General features: G+C 36.2%; 1 protein-coding gene across 1 annotated transcript in view; it reads left to right on the top strand.

Moving 5' to 3' along the window:
* The window catches only part of HMCN1 (hemicentin 1), a 414,078-nt gene that overhangs the window by 327,641 nt on the left and 66,200 nt on the right, over nucleotides 1-20,237 (top strand). The window contains exons 69-75 of the mRNA XM_069459659.1: nucleotides 7,198-7,394; nucleotides 10,903-10,984; nucleotides 12,313-12,449; nucleotides 16,137-16,278; nucleotides 17,316-17,460; nucleotides 17,850-17,977; nucleotides 18,291-18,447. Coding sequence (XP_069315760.1) covers nucleotides 7,198-7,394; nucleotides 10,903-10,984; nucleotides 12,313-12,449; nucleotides 16,137-16,278; nucleotides 17,316-17,460; nucleotides 17,850-17,977; nucleotides 18,291-18,447 — 988 coding nt within the window. The remainder of the gene's footprint in view (nucleotides 1-7,197; nucleotides 7,395-10,902; nucleotides 10,985-12,312; nucleotides 12,450-16,136; nucleotides 16,279-17,315; nucleotides 17,461-17,849; nucleotides 17,978-18,290; nucleotides 18,448-20,237) is intronic.

The raw sequence follows: 20,237 nt of genomic DNA, 5'->3' as shown, positions 1-20,237 counted from the left end.
TAGAGATGTTGAGCATTTTTCATATGTTTGTTGACCGTTGGTCTGTCTTCTTTTGAAAAGTTTCTGTTCATGTCCTTTGTCCACTTTTTGATAGAGTTGATTGATTTTTTCTTGATGATTTTCCTGAGTTCTATATACAGTCTAGTTACCAGCCCTTTATCAGATGTGTAGCATGCGAATATTTTCTCTCATTCTGTAGGTTGTCTGTTTACTCACGTGATAGTTTCCTTGGCTATGCAGAAGCCCATTTATTTATTTTTGTTGTTGCTGTGATTGCTTTTTTACATAGTTTGGCTTCTTCATAAATTCTTTTCCTAGGCCAATGTCAGTAAGAGTTTTTCCAACATTTTCTTCTAGAATTCTTATAGTTTCATGCCTCAGGTCCGTTATCCACCATGAGTTGATTTTTGTGAGACGTGAGAGGTGCAGATCCTGTTTCAGTCTTCTACATGTGGCTATCCAGTTGTCCCAGCACCATTTATTGAATAAGGATTCTTTTCCCCAGTGTATGTTTTTGTCTGGTTTGTCAAAGATTAGATGACTATATGAGAATGGTTTAATATCTGGGTTCTCAGTCCTGTTCCAAAGATCTATATCTCTGTTCTTGTGCCAGTACCATGCTGTTTTAGTTATATAGACTTGTAGTATAGCTTGAAGTCTAGTCTGGTAAAATGATGCCTCCTGATTTGTTCGTTTTGCTTAAGATTGCTTTTGCTATATGGGGTCTTCTCTGGTTTCATACGAAATGTAGAATTATTTTTTCTAGATCTGCAAAAAATGATGTTAGTATTTTAATAGGGATTGCATTGAAAAAGGAAAAATTACAACTGATACCATGGAAATACAAAATATCATCTGTAAATACTATAAAAACCTCTATGTACATAAACTTGAAAATGTGGAGGAAATGGACAAATTCTTAAAAACCCACAGCCTCCCTAGGCTCAATCAGGAAGAAATAGAATTCCTGAACAGACCAATATCAAGCACCAAAATTGAAGCAGCAATAAAAAACCTTCCTAAAAAGAAAAGTCTCAGACCAGATGGTTTCACACCTGAATTTTATGAGACCTGCAAAGAAGAACTGGTGCCTATCCTGCAGAAATTATTCCATAACATCGAGAAGGAAGGGATCCTCCCAAACACATTTTATGAAGCCAACATTACCCTGATACCAAAACCAGGAAAGGATGCAACAAAAAGAGAAAACTACAGACCAATATCCCTTATGAATATAATGCAAAAATTCTCTATAAAATCCTAACAAACTGAATTCAGGTTTGCTAATCAAAAATATAATCCATCACAACCAAGTGGGCTTCATCCCAGAAATGCAGAGATGTTTCAACATATGCAAATCTATAAATGTAATTCACCACATAAATAGAAGCAAAAACAAAGACCATATGATCCTCTCAATAGATACAGAAAAAGCATTTGACAAAATTCAGTACCCTTTTATAACAAGAACAATTAACAAAATAGGCATAGACGGGACTTACCTGAAAATAATAAAGGCCATATATGACAAACCCACAGCCAGCATCATACTGAACAGGGAAAAATTGAAAGCATTCCTGCTTAGAACTGGAACCAGACAAGGTTTCCCTCTATCACTGCTTCTATTCAGCATAGTGCTGGAAGTCCTAGCCACAGCAATCAGGCAAGAGAAGGAAATCAAGGATATCCAAATGGGAGAAGAAAAGGTCAAACTATCGCTCTTTGCTGACAATATGATCTTATGTCTAAAAACCCCAAAGATTCTGCCATGAGACTACTGCAATTGATAAACAAATTCAGCAAAGTCCCAGGTTACAAAATCAATGTACAGAAATAAGTAGTATTCCCATACGCCAACAACAGTCAAACTGAGAACCAAATCAAAGATTCAATACCCTTCATAATAGCAACAAAGAAAATAAAATATCTAGGAATATATTTAACTAAGGAGGTAAAATACCTCTACAGGGAGAACTACAAAACACTGGGGAAGGAAATAGCAGAGCACATAAACAGGTGGAAAACCATACCATGCTCATGGGTCAGCAAAAAAATCTTGAGTGAAAAGAACAAGGCTGGAATCCTCACAGTATCTAACTTTAAAATATACTACACAGTTATAGTAACCAAAACAGCATGGTATTGGCCTAAAAACACACATAGACCCATGGAACAGAATAGAGAGCCCAGAAATAAATTCATACATCTACAGCTAACTGATTTTTCAATGAAAGTGCCAAGAACACTCAGTGGAAAAAGGATAGTCTCTTCAATAAATGGTGCTATGAAAATTGGATATCCACAAGCAGAAGAATGATACTGGGCCCATATCTTTCACCATATACAAAAGTCAACTCAAAATGGATTAAAGACTTAAATGTAAGATCCAAAACTATGAAAGTACTAGAAGAAATAATAGGGGAAATATTTCATGATATTGGACTGGGCAAAGATTTTTTGGATTAGGCTTCAAAAAGTACAGCCAGTAAAAGCAATAGTAGACAAATGGGATTACATCAAACTAAAAAAGCTGCTGCACAGCAAAGAAAACAATCAACAGAGTGAAGACACAACATATATAATGGGAGAAAATATTTGCAAACTATGTATCTGATAAGGGTTAACAGCCAAAATATATAAAGAACTCACCTCAATAGCAAACAAATAACCCAATTAAAAATAGGGAAAAAGACCTTAATAGACATTTCTCAAAAAAAAGTCATACACATGGCCAAGGATATGAAAAAAATGCTCAACATCAGTAATCATCAAGGAAAGGCAGATCAAAATCACAATAAAATATCATTTCTCTCCAGTTATCAAAAAGACGAAAAATAACAAGTGTTGGTGAAGATGTGGAGAAAAGGAAACACTTACACACTGTTGGAATTTTAAATTAGTACAGCCATTATGAAAAACAGTATGGAGGTTCTGCAAAAGATTAAAAATGAAACTACCATATGATTCAGCAATCCCACTACTAGGCATATATCCAAAGGAAATAAAATCTATACGTGAAAGAGATCCCTGTGTATTGCAGCACTATTCACAATAGCCAAGATACGGAATCAGCCTATATGTTAAACAACAGGTGCATGGATAAAGAAAATGTGATATGTACACACAATGTAATACTATTCAGCCATAAAAACAATGAAATCCTGTCATTTTTGACACATGGATAAACCTGGAGGATGTAATGTTCTGTGAAATAAGCCAGACACAGAAAGACCTCAGCCCTCAAGTTCCTACATCCAGCAGGATCACAGATATTAAACAAGTAATTACTTTTGAGTGTGATAAGGATTATATGGTTAAAATAACATTCTGTAGGATGGTAAATTTCAGATTAGATTTCCTAAGTCTGAGCCTTGAAAGGTAGGACTGCAGAGATGAGTTGCGAGTTAGAGATCTTTGCCTACATTTCTCAACTAGAGGTGATAAAACTTGAATTGTCAATTTGTACTCACTTAAACTGAGTGGGAAAGGAAGCATAGCAAAAGATAAGACTGGAAATATATGTGGGCAGAGGACAAACTAAGAAGAGCCTTGAGAACATTTAACAGAGTTTGGGCCTCATTACAAAGGTGATGGAAGAGTCTTGAGCAGGAATATGTTATACCCAGGTTTCACTTCCAAAAAAAAAAAAAAAAAAAATGGCTCTAGTGACAATGAAGAATGAGTTGAAGAGGCTATTGTATTTATACAGGCCTGAAAATGCAGGGCCTGGTCTAGCATGGGGCAGTCAGGGAGAGAGAAAGAATACAACTCTAGAACCCAGGAGCAGAATCACAGACCAATGCATTTCTGGATGAAAAAAATGAAAGAGAAAAAAACTGATATTGTTAGAGTAATGTGCAAAGAACAGTCTGCCCAGTTGAAGAGTTTATAAGGATAATATTTCCTTAAAACAGATTTGAAAACTGGCTCAGCAGAAGGATAAAAAGTTTCAGCATTTTAGCATCTGTTGAAAATTAATTCCATTAAACTCTGAAAGGTTCTTCACTTGAAGCAGTGCTACCACTCAGAATTCAAACATCTTACCTTGGGGAACTATTCTCAATTTAATTCTATCCACATGGTAGGAAGTGTCATTATATACTAGTGGTTCAAAAAAGTCCAATGTGGCTGAACACTGAAAACAAGGGAAAGCATTATATAAAATAAAGCTGGGGGGCAGGGGGGTGATAGGTCCAAACCCAGAAGGGCTTTGTTGATCACATTAAGAAGTTTGGTTTTTGTTCTATAGCAATGAGAAATCCTTGGAAGTTCTATTAAATGGAATAACATGAGTAGACTGCAGAGCACTGGGGCTGAAAAGTGGAAAGCTTCCTGGAGCAGGACAAGAATAGATTTGAGAGACTAGTATATTATTAGGAATTATGTTTGGCTGTGAATAACACAGTCTAAATATGGTGACTTAAACAAGGAACTTTTGTTTTTCTCACTGAGATGTCTGGAGGCAGGCAGTTGTTGCATTGGGTCAACGGTTCAGACATCTGCGGTTCTCTTGGACTCTACACCATGGTTAGTCAGTTACCATGCAATATCTGCTTACCCCCAGCATAATTAGGTTCAGCTCTAGATGCAACAATAGAGCAGGAAAAATAGGGAGGGCAAAGAGTTTCCCCTTTAGAGACTTTCTCAGAAGCCCTGCAAAACCATATCCATTTACCTCACATTGGTCAGGATCTTCACATCCCATTACATGTGCTATCTGCTAAAGAGGCTGGGAAATGTAATTGTTTTTAGCACATTGGCAGCTCCAACAAAATTCGAGTTTTCTACTAAGGAAGAAAGAAGCAATATTGGGTAGGTGCCTATAACCAGGAAGAAGGAGACATTAGTTCAAGTAAATAGTATTATAGCTCAGATTAGAGTGAGGGAGGTGAAAAGAAAAGATGTATTCTAGAAATAAGTGCACTAGAAGTATTAGGACGTGGTTGTGGATTCAGACACGGGAGTGACGAGAAAGAAGGTGCACAAAATGCATCTGTGTGATGAGTTTAGGACCAGGTTTTGAGAAATAAGACAACAGATTCAGTCTGAATACATGTTGAGTTTGAAGTGGTTTTCAAACATCCATGTTCATCTGATAATTGCTTTTATGCATCTGGAGCTCAGAAGAGAGATCCAGGCTAGAAATGTAAATTCTGGAGTCATCAGAGAATGGTCAGCTCTTACTCTGCCCCAAGTACAAGACATTTGGGAAAAACAGTAAAATAGGTCACAATCACTTAGCACACATAAGATCTGGAGACCGGGGTTTGAACCAGTCGGGAACATGTTAATACTGCTGTCGGTGTTGCTGCTGCTGCTGCTGCTATTTTAAATCTAGTGCTTGTAAATTTTTGAAGGGGAATGCCATGCCAAATTCATTTTTGTATTCACATTAATGGATACATAGTAAATAACCAAGAAGCAAGGGGTATAAAAATTGACTGTGTCAAATTGTGAATCAGATAAGTGCTTTCTAGTGGTATAAACAACATGCTATGGAAGTTAAAAGGGGTAGACATTTTATGGTTTAGTTGAGAGAATCAAGAAAGGATTTATGGCTTTTACAAATGAGCTTGATAACATGAATGTAACCTTTATAGTACTTCAACATGCTCAGTTAGGGGATGGGACTAGGGGGAACAAGAAAGGACTGGTTTGAGGGAGAAAAGTAGCCCAATTTGGAGTCTAGGTCACATATAAGTATATTGAAAGTAAATAATGTTACAAAGATACATCTATTGTGGAAGCCATGGAAGCCATGATGGGAAGTTTTTATTTTAATCCAGTAAAGCCACATGGAGTCATTAAAATCTTTTAGGCAGAAAATCTTAGATCACTCTTAAACTGAACTTAAGAAAATGTATTTTTACAGCAATACATAAGATAGATGAAAGTAAAAAAAGAGGTCACGTGGAACAGCAGTTAAGAAATGCTGACTTCTTAATTATAATCTGAAAAGGAGAACACATGTAATATATTATCTTTTTCCAGAAGGGAAAATGAGGACTAATAGGTAGAAAGTTTTAACAAGCAGATTTTAATAATAATACCAAGAGCTTTAGTAGCAATAATTTTTAAAATCCTTTAATTACAAAATAAGACAGATACAGAAACACAAAAAATGTTTAGTTTATCTCATCAAACCTCACAACAATCCTGTTCGGTAAATCATGTTGCTATTACCATTTTAAGAGATTTGCCCAAATCCCCTAACCTAATATTTGGTGGCATCAGGATTTAAAGTCAGAATCCAGATCATCTACTGTGAGTCACTCTTCTAAACTATGCGCCTGATTTTGGAAAAAAAAAAAAAAGGAAAGGAAAAGGAAAGGAAAGGAAAGGAAAAAGATAAGGAAGGAAAGGAAAGGGACGAAAAAACCCTGCTTACCCTTGGAGCTGTCCAACAGCTATTTGGGCTGCCCTGTGAAATAGGAAGCTGGAAACTTGAACTATTACCCCAAAGTTTCATAGAAAACTTGAATAGTCATTGTAAGGGGAATCTGTTTTAAAGGAATTTATTAACTTGGGGGTAGGTGGACTAAAAAACTTTAATGTTTCTTCCCGCTGTTTAGATTCTGTAACCTTCTCTTGAGAAAAGTAATTTTAGAAGTATAAATAATAAAAAAGGAAGTTGCTCCTGCCTAGACATAACAAATATGTTTCATGCAGAAATCATTGTCTCCAATGTAACTGTTTTTTCTTCTGCTTAGTCATTGTTTCCTCTCAAAATTCTGCATGGAAAAGATGATAGCATAATTCCATAGTATTTGTTTACCCATTGCTTTTGTAGAAACAGTATTTAAAAGGCACAAAAACACGCTAGTATGTTTAAGACCCTCTAAAAAAAAGTGATAAAAGATAGGTTTAGTTTTTATTGTTTTAATATCTTTATGGTTTAATAAGACTGCTCTAATTAACTGAGTTCAAATTGTTATTCTAAAATTACCTCGTAATGAACTTCCATTTACCTCATGATCTCTTATAGGCACAATTCATCACTTGTGAAACAGTTTCCAGTGAGAAGTGGTAATGACATCTAGGAATTATCATTTCAGTTTCCTTGTTCTAATCAATTTATAATGATATAGCATATGAATGTGAATTTGAGATGGATTTTCTTTTCAAGTTTTTCTAATTAGCAGTATTTTATCAAACAGCAGGTTTATTTTATTGTTGTTTTTGATTCCCTTTAAATAGAACCACCTCACATTAATGGATCTGAAGAACCTGGAGAGATATCAGTAATTGTTAACAACCCACTCGAACTTACCTGCATTGCTTCCGGAATTCCAGACCCTAAAATTACCTGGATGAAAGATGGTCGGCCCCTTCCACAGACAGATCAAATACAGACTCTAGGAGGAGGGGAGATTCTTCAGATTTCTAGTGCTCAGGTAAGTGTCACAGTTCATACAGTTATTTTAGGATATAAACTCACTTGCTAATATATGAGAATTGTTGAAGAAGTTATGTTTTTAAATATGAATGTATCACAGATTTCAATAACTTTAGCAAGGGTAGATCGGTTCTATGATATGTACAACTGGGTATTTTGACTGAAAGGAAGACAAAGAAATATCATATTAAACTCTGAAGAAAGTAAAATACCTTCTCATTAACTTTTGCAAGTTTTCACAGTACTGTGTTAGTATATTTCCTGAAGTTCTTTCTTGTGCTATGTAGCCTCTTATGGAACCTGCAAAAAGCAATCTGACTTACATATATATGTGGCTTCAAAGTGCACTTTTGATCTCCAAAATGAGCTAGCAGACATAAAAGTTTGAAGAGACACAATTTTTCAAATAATAAGTTCAGCAAAACTGATTCGTTTAGTTTATGTTTAAGGAAATTGATCAGAAATGTGAATATATTAAAGAGAAGTATGTCTGGAATGTCTTATTGTAAAAATTATTCTACTAATAAAGGTAAACATTATATTATAAATATTCCCCATCTGAGCCCTAATGCCCTCATTTGTAAACAGGCGATAAAAATGATAATGATCATACCTAACTCATACACCTGGGGATTTTAAGATTTTATCTAACATGATGTGCCCCACTATGTAGTAAATGCTTTAAAAAAGAGCTGGATAGAATTTTTGTTGCTGCTGCTGTTGCCCTTTGAATGTACAATAACAAATTATTTAATCATATTTCGTTAGCATTTTAACTGAGAAAAGAGGAAGGAAGGGCAGCTGGACCAAGAGAGCAAAGGATTGTACGTTGTCTGCTATGTCGGTCCTGTGTTCAGCTCTGGGCTCCCCGTCACACCCACAACCCTGTGACAGCTCTGTGAGGCAGAGTCCGTAGCCCCACCCCACGCATCCGGAGACAGGCACAGAGATTAAGTACTTGGCTGCCAAGTACTCACTGTTGCTCGGTGATGGGGCTGGTTCTGAATCGTGGATCTGGCCGGGAAGCCTGGCCGGTGGACCTCAGCACGGTTTCCAACGTCATGTTACATCCCTTCCATTCCTCCCTTTTCACTCCGTTCCAAACGTTTAAGTAACTTAGAGAAAAGTCAGATTAAACTCTATCAAACCACTTACTGAATCAAAACGCTTGAATGATACAATTTCAACAGACAAAAAAAGAAAGCAAAAGAAACAGTGTGGCGACAGAAGTAAGTGCGGAATAGAATCCAAAATATAAACAAATCCTGTACTGATAAATAAAGCTTGAAAGGAAAGTTCTGGCCATAGTACAGTAGGTCTTCAAGGCAAGATGAAAAGTTAGGTTACAGGAAAACAAGACGAAGGTCTCACACAGTTGCTGTCCCCAACCCCCTGGCCGTGGACCGGTACCAGTCGGTGGCCTGTTAGGGACCCACGGCAGAGATACTCCCCACCCACCCATCGCCAGTCTGTGGAAAAATTGTCCTCCATGAAACTTAGGAAAGCCGGCCGTTGCACCCACACAGCAGGAGGTGAGCGAGCAAAGCTTGATCTGTATGTACAGCTGCTCCCATCACTCACATCACCCCCTGAGCTCCGCCTGCCTCCCCCAGCCCCAGCCGTGGAAAAATTATCTTCCATGTAACTGGTCCCTGGTGCCAAAGAGGTAGGGGACCATTGTCATAGAGTGTTAAATGATGCCCACATCCCCCACGTGTTTTAGTTATTGTTGAGAATTCATAAGACATGTCTCAACCTTTAAGAAGTTTCCAGTTTTCAAGGGAAAGTGAAAATACAGTACACAAAAGTATAATTAGATATGAAACAATAATAGAACTCTTAAAAACAGCATTGACATAAAAAATGAGATATGATCAAGTCCCAAGACTGATTTTGGTTCCTCTGCTGCTCTGTGTTTTCAAACATTTTACATATACTTCTGTTATAATACAACATTATATTTTACTTATCTGAACTTTGTCTTTTTATATATTTTTCTGCAACATATAGTTATGCCTGGCACATAATGGGTGTGGATGATTTGCAAATTCCAAATTCCAATTGTAGAGAAAAGAGTTGCCTAAAATATCTTTTATCAAACACTAGTTCTGTGATTTATTCCAAGGGAGAAGGTGACCATTCTATGACCAAATAGATTTGGAAAACCTTATATACTATACACTACTCTCCTTTCTGAACCACAGTGCATGTCAACAACTCTGCAAAATCTTACTCTAAAGACACCTGCTTCACTATCATTTTTAAATACCCTAGTAACAAAATACACTTTAGAAACTATAACTGCAAACAACTGTAACTATTTCCTGGAATTAGCAAAATTTAAGAATAGTGATGGTTCCAATTTGGTGAAGTCAAGATAAATGAGGGGGATAATATCAACTGGAAATGAACAGAGTTGGGAGAAAAGAGTTTGTTCTAGAGGTTTTAAAGATATGATAAGAATACAGAACTTATTCTCTAGGAATCGTTACATCATTTTTTAATTAATTGAATGACTACATGAGAGTTGTCTTCTAAAATTGTATTTATGTATTTTCTAAACATTCTAGTCTTAAGTTTTTTCAAAGTTTTTGTAGCCTACCAAAAAGTTTTCCCATTACCTATAAAGTCAGTTTTGAATGTAAGAATTTTAAACATTCCAATATTCTAGTAATGTTCAAGTAGTACAATAAACAAGAACAGGATTTTTCTACTTTTCCAAAATATATTTTTCACAGTAGTAATGTCATCTGTTTTCCAGAGTATGCTCCACAGGTACCTAAGCATGGATTGTGTCTACACAATGTCCAACAGATGAATGAAGACTGACTTCCATTGGGCACCATGCAGGAGGATTTTTAAAGAAATGATTTTGGCTGTAGTCAGATAATATTAATAGTAGATTCTGCTGTCAGTCTGACCCTATTTATAACAAATTATATATCATAACCACTTTGTTTTGTCATGTATATTAAAGATAGAGCCAAGATGTGGTATTAATGTGTTTGATTTTAATATTCTGATATTTTATTTACCTGCTTATTTATTTAATAAACATTTCATTTTCTTCAAGAAGGCATCAGATGAACTCAGCCTGCAGTTTAAACCCATGAATATTTATTTCTTCCATAAATGTTGAGTATGTGGTCTGTCATGTATGGTGCTAGGTCTATATCTGCCTTTTCTGATATCATTAAATATATCTAACTTGCAAACATTCTTAAATCAAATATTGAAACCCTGTTAAGACAAGGTTTGCATATAATATAGATGCCAATCAATGCTCAATATCAGAATGCTAATTACAAGCACAATAATTAAAAGTTTGTTTTATGATTTTAATATAAAACAGTTTTACATTTAATGATATCTTGCTTTTTATGTGGGGATTTTTATATTCACTTCATTTTTTCATTAATTTTTACATAAATATCTGCTGGATATTTATTCTCATCACCGAAACTAATATGTTAACATTATATAATTCACTTATTTGGGTTTTGTAGGTGGAGGATACAGGAAGATACACCTGTCTGGCATCCAGTCCTGCAGGAGATGATGATAAAGAATATCTAGTGAGAGTGCATGGTAAGTGTGACAAAATGTCCCACAGTCTATCATACACACACTTAATTAGAAGCCATAATTTACAGAACAGGAGGCGACTCCATAGCACATCACAAGATATGTTTATAAACTAGAAAATAGGTATACTGGAAATCTGATTCTTAATTTGACCAATCGAGTGCTCTTTGGGGATAGTTCAAGTGATTTTTTTGAGTTATATAAATTATGATGAGGAGAACAAAAATAATCTGTAATCTCACAACATAGATAAAACTGTTTTGCACATAAATGTTTTGTCACAAAAATGTGATCATACAGTATATATGTGTGTGTACATATATATTCTGTACATATAGTACTTAACTTGCTTTTTATCTTACGTAATGGCATGGAGAATGTATTTTCATGTCAATAAATATATTTTTATAACATCATTTTTAGTAATTGCACAGTGTCCCATTTTACTCCCCATTTTTGGATATTTAGGCTGTTTCTATATTTTCACCAATATAAACAACACTATCGTAGATATCTTGGTATATACATGTTGGCCTGTTCCCTTTATTTTGAGAAATTTCTGTAAGTACAATTGCTTGGTTACGCACATGTTTACATGCACATACACATACTTTTAAAGATGTTGAAGCTTATTGCCAAATTACTTCCTAAAAAAGTTTGGCCAGTCAGACTCTGTCCAATACTGCTTTGGCATAGAGATGGGAATTACTCCTTATTGGGAGGAATATTTGAAAAACTAAATTGAAGATCTTTGTTTCATTCTCATAGCCTAAATGTCTAGGCAGTGCAATCTGTCTGGGATTTAAGTGCCCCTGCAGTCCCAAACACAAATTAGACCTGCCATTAATTGACACATAATATCTGTATATAAGAGTCACAAAAATACATTTCTGTATATCAAGAAAAGTATATATACATTTCTCTATATTACCATGGGTACTCCTTCATTTGGTAGTTTTAAAATATTATGTTCAAAAAAAATTATTACCAAGCGTAGAGCCTGGACAAAGGACCCCTTCTTTGGGCCTTAGTTTCTTTACCTGTCGAATGGTGATTATAATGTGATTATATTATAATACTTATAATATAAGCACATCATTCGTGCAGTTGTTGGAAGGATTTCATTACTTAATGTACGTGAAAGTGCTGAATAAGGTAAAAAAAATTCCACTGTTTATAATTATCTGCACTATAAATTAAATGGGTAATGTTTTAAGTTCATACGTCTTGTTTCATATAGAAGAACCAACATTTGTTGAACACCTATGATAATTCAGATCTTTTACATCTCATTTTTTGAAATCCTTTAACATATTTCTTCTCATACCTAGTTCCCCCTAACATTGCTGGAACTGATGAGCCCCAGGATTTCTCTGTGTTACGGAACAGACAAGTGACATTGGAATGCAAATCAGATGCAGTGCCCCCACCTGTAATTACCTGGCTCAAAAATGGAGAGCGGTTACAGGTAAACCTTTTGCTAAACTCCACAGATTCCTTTTTTGAGATTAAAAAAAAAAATCAGCTGCGGATCCTTTGCTAGGTAGACAAAACCAAGTAACATCAGGCTACTCATTATTCAACATTGCAGAGGTGGACACAGGGTCTTTGAATCAGCTTTGTTTTCTCAGCCTTTGCTGGGGTAGTATTTGGTTATGAGTCAAAATAAAGGTATTTAGATCACAATACTCTGGAAATTGGCCCAGGTATGTAATTTCCTGGTGCCCACGGATTAAAGACCTATTTGGAACACTCAGTTATTTCTTAACTTAAGAAGGAAGAAACCCTCAGAGTGTCAAAATAACTGACCTGTCCTGCCACATCTGTAGGGTGAACTCATCTTTTACTGAATTTCTCTGGTCTAAACTTGGATGTCTGGGGTGATCTCAAAGATCTGTGTAATACCCATAGATACCAGGTGTCTGGGACTGGACTCCTCAAAGAACCAGCTACCAGCTCTCTAAAGCTTCCCGTGCTCAGGCAATACCTGTCTGCTGTCATAGGGTGTCACAGCCCAGGATCTTGAGTAGCCTTTTAGTGCTGGCTGAAAGCTTTGGTGTGGAATCCCAGTAGTTAGTTACTTATCATTTTTTTCTTCTTTCTTCTTCTTTATACTATTATCATAACCTACACTGTGTTTCTAACAGTTAATAATTAAAACAGTTATGTCCCCAAACACCTAAGGCATAAAGACTTCCACCACCATCAAACCACACAAAGACCAAACAGGGAGAGACTGGGTTCTGAGAGTTACTTACATGCTAAATCATCACGCGTACCACTTCGCCCTTCTACGCTTCAGCTTCTCTATTTATCGTGTGCCTGCTATGATGCCAGGCACTGTGATTGCTACTGAGAATAGTCTTGAGCCTCACGGTGCTCACAGACTATCTGAAAAGACGGGGACATAAGTCGAAGATTAGAGAATGAATACTACCCATGAATTGTGTGTTAGGGGGATGTACTGCATTTTATAGAAACAGAGGGGAGAAGCAAGTAACCCAGACCAAAGGGTAAGGAACAGCCCAGGGAAGCCTCTGAGAAAGGGTGAGTTCAGTTTTAAAGAATAGTTATGTATTAGGTGAGAAAGGGTAGGAAGGGGATTCTAATCACAGGTAATGGCATATTTGAAGCCATTACAAGAAGAGGAATGCTGTAGTTCCAAGAACTGCAAGTAGCTTGTTATGGCTGTAGTAGACCTTGATTAAAATTCTTTGATGGTTCCCATAGATTTCAGGATTTTGGTTAAGCTACTCAGCTTTGCTCACAAGGCCCTTCATACTCTGACTTTGCCTCCACAGTCTCACCTCCCAAGCACTTCACTCTGGAGCATTAGGAGTGAAGGTAGGGACTGAGCAAATGTCGATGATGGAGAAGTCTAGGCTGATCTCAGATATGACCAAGTGACGTCAGTACTAGGGAAGGGTGGGTTCACCAGTGATGAAAAAAGATGAATTCAGGTTTAGATATTTTGAGTTTGAATTATCTACATAATTCAATATCTGTATAATCAAGGAGAGATTCTAGAAATCATTAAAAAATACTGAAAAATCCATGTTTTATCAAAAAAGGCTTTGATTCGATAGTCCATATTGCCTCCAAAAATAAAGTCTTTTGATGTGTTAGTCCCCATAGTATAAACCACTGTTGAAGTCATAAGTTTGTATGAGTTTGACCAGAAAACATAGAGTATAAGAAGACCAGTTAAATGAAAATAAAGCTCTAAGCAACAATGATAATTGCAAGGTGAGTAATGGAAAAAGAGAAGATGAATGGGACTGAGAAGGAGGACTCAGAAAGATAGGAGTAAAAATAGGAGACACTGGTGTACTCAAAGCCAAAGAAAAGAGAGGGATTGGTTAATAAAGACCACCTGCGGTACACACAAAGTTGTGTCCATTGACTTTGGCAATATATTGAGGTGATTAAAGATCTGAGCAATGGTTCTTCAATAGAGTGACCCAAGTAGAAGGCAGAGTACAGTTGTTTGGGAAATTAGTAGGAGAGGAAGTAGAAACAAGTGTGGACTATTCTTTAGATATAAAGGAGATTTGTATATGTTTATTTGCTAGGAAAAAAAAAAAGAGTTTTGAGATATGGGAAGGAGAGAGTGAGAGGGGTATAGTGCAAGATGTACTGGATCCGGGAGGAATGGGACCCAGGACACAAGTGAAGAAATGAGCTTTGGCCAGAGAGTCGATCATTTTCTGCAGAGATGGGGAAATAGGAAGGAAGGTTGTATTCACATCCAAGGTGGGAGGAGGAACATAGGGCTTTGCTGTTCTCAGCAAACAGGAAGCAAGGTCTTCAGCTGAGAATGAGGTTTTCTATCTGAGGAGAGAAGTAAATTTGGAAGAATGGAAAAAATGGAAACAAAACCAGAGAAAATTGTGGTGAGACAATAAGTGAGGAGAACTTACTGATACTCATGGAAGAAGAACATTGTACAAATCACTCTGAAAGTTTTTATTAAGCCTAAAATCCTGCGAGACCCATATAAAAGTTAAAAATTAAAATGTTTCACAGAACTTAGCATCTATATTTCAGAAATCACTTATTCTCATCAGTGCTAACATGATTTTTTCACTACTGGCTACAATAGCAATGAAAGGCCTAGAGAAAATGTGTGAACTTTTAAAATAAATGGACCTGAACTGCGTATTTTAGTGTGAACATTTTTTTTTCATTAGAAATATATATCTATCTGGGACAGAGCCTGCATGGTAGAGAAATCTTATTTGGGCTCTTTCTGAAATGCTTCCATTTTAGGCACAACCAGAGAATATCAGTCTGTGATGCTACCTGACATTTTTAATAATTTTTTAACAATGAACATCATACACTATAATTTATTCTAAAATACTTGTTTACATCTATCTCCTCAATTAGACTTAATAGCAGAGATTAGGTTTCATTGTGCTGTATTTTCATAATTCTTGGCCCCATGCCCAGACACAAAATAAATGCTTAAAAAATATTTGTAGACCAAAATAGTTTATATGCTTACTTTAAAAGATGTTAGAAGACAATGTTTTCTCTAAGTTAACCAAAGTTAATTTGTTAGTCAGGAAGCTTTCAGTTGTAAGTGATGGAATTTAAACTCAAACCAACTTAAATGAAAAAAAAAAAAAAAGGAAATTTATGGGTTACAATAATTGGTGAATTTGGGCTTTAGGCATTGCTAGATCCAGAGGCTCTAATTATGTAATGAAGCATCTGTGGTGTTTCTCTGAATCTCAACTCTACTTGATTTGTCTTAGATTCAGGGCAAGCAGTCCCTACATGATAAGACTGCCACCAGGCTTATGTCCTCCTCCCAACCTGAGATTCTAGTAAGAAGGGCATGCCTTTTCCCCCAACACTTCCAGCAAAGTCCTGAGGAGGACTCCGATAGGCCTGACTTGAGTCACCTGCCCATTCCTGAGTGGGTCACTGTGGCCAGGGGAATCAGGGACACTGCTTGTGCCCTTGACTTACCTGCACACATTGAAATAGTTCTCAGGGATTTACGATACCATAATTGTGGGGGGAGCAGACAAAGCATGCAGGCAGAAAGCAACTCCACAGTTCACTATAGTTACTTTTGATGGTATAAAATAATATTTTATTCTCTTTTCCTGACATTTACATGGTAAATTTTACTTGTTGAATCTAGGCAACACCTCGAGTTCGAATCCTATCTGGAGGGAGATACTTGCAAATTAACAATGCAGATCTAGGTGATACAGCCAATTATACCTGTGTTGCTAGCAACATTGCAGGAAAGACTACAAGAGAATTTCTTCTCACTGTAAATGGTAAGAAAAGTTATTCGTTCATTCACAATTTAAAAATACAACCAGAGCATTCAGAGATGATACTTTTTTTCATGAGCATGCTAAATTGAAGCCTTGTAGTTATCATATTTAATTTGAAGAAGACAACTTGTTGTATTTGTATGAGAGCTACATTGCAAATTAACTCAATTTCAAAAAAAACATAACTAGAGATACATTACTCTATCTTAGAGGATAAAACATGTCCAGTTGTTATCAGCATATCTTGATGTTTTGTGTCATTAAGATCCCAGCTATTGAGGACATCAACGCACTAACTCTCTGAATGACAAATGGCCCATCATTTAGTTCACCTTTATTGATGTGGCTTGAAAGTATGTATGTGCTAGACGGAGACTGTCTGAGGACTGTAATTTTCTTAAATATAATGTCTAAATACCAAAATTTGCCAAAATTCAGGAAGATATTATAGACTTTTCCCCAAAATATTCCCTTTGGATTTTTAATATATGAAACTTTACAGGATATTGGGTGACCCACACAACTAATATCCCTAATGCTAAAATTAAAATCCAGGCTTTCTATTCCCACAGGAACTCAATGATTAATAAAATGCATGCTCTGAGACTTGCATGATTAATCACAGATGTGCTTTTTGTTGAAACAGCCCACTTTCTGTTCTTTATTTAAAGTGAAGTTGTTCCAGTGTTAACATTCTCTGACCATTATTTGGCCAACGAGAAATAAGAAATATCATCTTTAATTTGCATCAAACCGGAACTGATTTTTATTTAAGCCTCTCCCACAGAGAGCCAGATTTCCTACACCATATCAAGGATTTAAAATTCCCCTTCCCATCTACCTTTTATTTTTATACACACAGTACCTTGAGTAAGACTTCAGGAATTAAACCTCAATTCTATTTATACTAACCTAGATTAGTGTAGACAAAGCTACACGTGTGACTCAAAGCTCATCTTGTATTACATCTTCAGGGTCTTAGTTCAGGCTGTGTTACTTAGTATAACTGAATTTTTTCATGTGCATCTCTTGTTCAGTTCCTCCAAGCATCAAAGGTGGCTCCCAGAGTCTAGTCATTCTCTTAAGTGAGTCAGCTGTATTGGAATGCGTTGCTGAAGGAGTCCCAGCCCCACGGATAACATGGAGAAAGGATGGAGCTGTTCTAGCTGGAAATCATGCAAGGTAACAATTTTGGAAAAGGATGAAACATACTGTAAGAACCAAAATGTAAATCCTTGCATCTTTTTTCCAGTGCATTATTTTGATCTTGTTATTTTGAGAATTAATCATGTCATCTTAATATGAGAATCAAAATTTAGTATTTTAAAAGCATCATTCCTAAGGCTTATGTCTGAATAATGACTATAAACCATCCAAGATCACAAGCCCATCTGCAATGTGCCTTTGCGTCATATCCGTTTCTTCCTCCAAGAGTATTATAAATACGTGTCATCTGAAACAGGAAAAAGACTGAAAATGGATGTCATCAAGTCTTTAAAATTTCTCGCAGTCAAAATGTGAATAATCAAAAAGACTGATTCAGGAAACTTCACTTGTGTATTTTCTTGTAGATACTCTGTCTTGGAAAATGGATTCCTTCATATTCAGTCAGCACATGTCACCGACACTGGGCGGTATTTGTGTATGGCCACCAATGCTGCTGGAACCGACCGCAGGCGAATAGACTTACAGGTCCATGGTAAATATACCTGTATAAACAACATCTGGTCTTTGTGTCAAATGGTCCTTGATAGCCTAAACTAGTGAGGTCATGAAGACCTTGACACTAAGAGCTGTTTCAACATATTACATTGTATTATGAACAGTCACATCCCATGTTTTCTCCTCACTATAGTTAACAGCATCACAACCCTATTAAAATTCACGGGGCCTTGTTGTGTTCATGACTGTGAGGCAAGTTACCATCGACAAATTTCAGGTCAGCAGAAATAGGTCAAATGGCACACTATTTGCTAAATGTGTTTTCCTCTTATTTGGTGATGTTGTTTCAGTTCCTCCGTCCATTGCTCCGGGTCCTACCAACATAACTGTAACAGTAAATGTTCAAACTACTCTGGCTTGTGAGGCTACTGGGATACCAAAACCATCAATCAGTTGGAGGAAAAATGGGCATCTTCTTAATGTGGATCAAAATCAGAATTCCTACAGGTAAGGATAAATTAATTGAAGAATCCCACCTACTATTAAGAAACATTTTTTAAAAGAATCAACATTTTAATTCTATCAATGGGGGCAGCAAATATATAAAGTACAACAAATTAATAAATAATGAATGTAGAGAGAGGATTTTTTTCCTTACTGTGGAATTAGTTTTTCACATAAAATCTCTTTCTGAATTATAGGTGCCACCTTTCCATACACTAACCCTGTGGATGACGATCAGTGAGGTCTACAGGATTAGATTTCTATCCTGCTTTACTTGTTTATCACCTTTTGGAATTTTATAAAGACAAAGGATAAGAACATCATTGACATAAAAGAAAAACTATTCTGTAAAAACAAACACAAGCTTTAGTTATAAAATAAAAATCAATTTTTATGGCTTAAAGTACAATTTAGATATTTGGCAGCATGTGGGAAGAGAAAACAGTATTTTCTCCAATTTTTTCAATTCCTACGCCTTTACTACTATAGCTCATAACACGGCAGTGTCAGTTTTTCAAAGCCTAAACTTTAAATCAGTAAGAATTTCTGATACTTTAGGTGAGCATCATTTTTGATATTTCAGCTGAGCTAATAGTTATCCTGTCAAGTGATTTGCCGTACGTAGTACTAAAAACAAATGCTCTCTTAGGTCCTCTGTGACAAAAATCAATTCTGATACAGCAGGAAATGTGAAAATGGGAGTGCTTCAGTTGAAATTCTATCATTTCTCTCTTTCTCACCCTATTAATCTTTTGGCATTGGGAATTCAGTGGCTTGAAAGTATACACAGCGTGGGAACTGCTGTGCTCTTGAGTGAAAAAGCGTCTCAAATATGTTTCCATGAAATCAAATCATTTCTATTCTGTCAGTGCACAGTTTGAAGTCAGAAAATAGATATTTTAATTTATTTTTACTTTTAATCATGTATGTGTATTTACTAAACCTTGGCGGCCCGTGTAGGGGTGGGGAACCTGCGGCCTCAAGGCCACATGTGGCCCTCCAGACCCCCAGGTGCGGTCCCTTAACTGAATCCAAACTTCACAGAACAAATCCCTTTATTAAAATTTGGATTCAGTCAAAACGATGCACTCAAGGATCTGGAAGCCCACATGTGGCCCCAAAGCCACAGGTTCAGGTTCCCCACCCCAAGGATCCAGATTGCTTTAGTTTTGAATTAATGTATTTATATATACATATATATAAAATTATCATTTATATAAATTTATGGGGTATAAGTGCAATCTCATTACATGCATAGATCGCATAATGATTGAGTCAATCTTTTAGGGTATCCATCACCTGAATAATATATGTTGTACCCATTGAGTGATTTCTTATCCCCCATCCCTCCCACCCCCTCAGCTTTCTGAGTGTGTGTGTGTTTGTGTGTATATATATATTTATACATATATGTAAATAAATAAAATGCATCTCCAAGGTAGCCACCACATTTAAGGAAACATGTGAAGTAGGAGAAGGAGTGAGGTAGATGGACCTGTAGTCACTCATCTTTCAATGGAAATAATCAAATACCAATCTACAAAGTTACTGTTAAATTTAAAGATAATTTATATGAAGCATTTGAGATGGTTCCAGGAATGTATTCAATACTCAGTAAACAGTGGCCGTCATCATTGTGCACATTGCACTGTATTTCTCCCAGGAGAGCAAGGTTGATCATTATATAAACATTCAGAAAACGCAAGATTCCCTCTTCAGACAATCCTTCCAACCAACTGCCTCCTGTAAATATCAAGTTTGAGGCCCCATTAACCCTGCTATATAAACTTAAA

Source organism: Eulemur rufifrons, chromosome 27 (assembly GCF_041146395.1).
Source record: "Eulemur rufifrons isolate Redbay chromosome 27, OSU_ERuf_1, whole genome shotgun sequence".
Classification (NCBI taxonomy): Eukaryota; Metazoa; Chordata; class Mammalia; order Primates; family Lemuridae; genus Eulemur; species Eulemur rufifrons.
The sequence above is the reverse complement of the archived record's forward strand: the minus strand, read 5'-3'. Positions and strand labels throughout refer to the sequence as shown.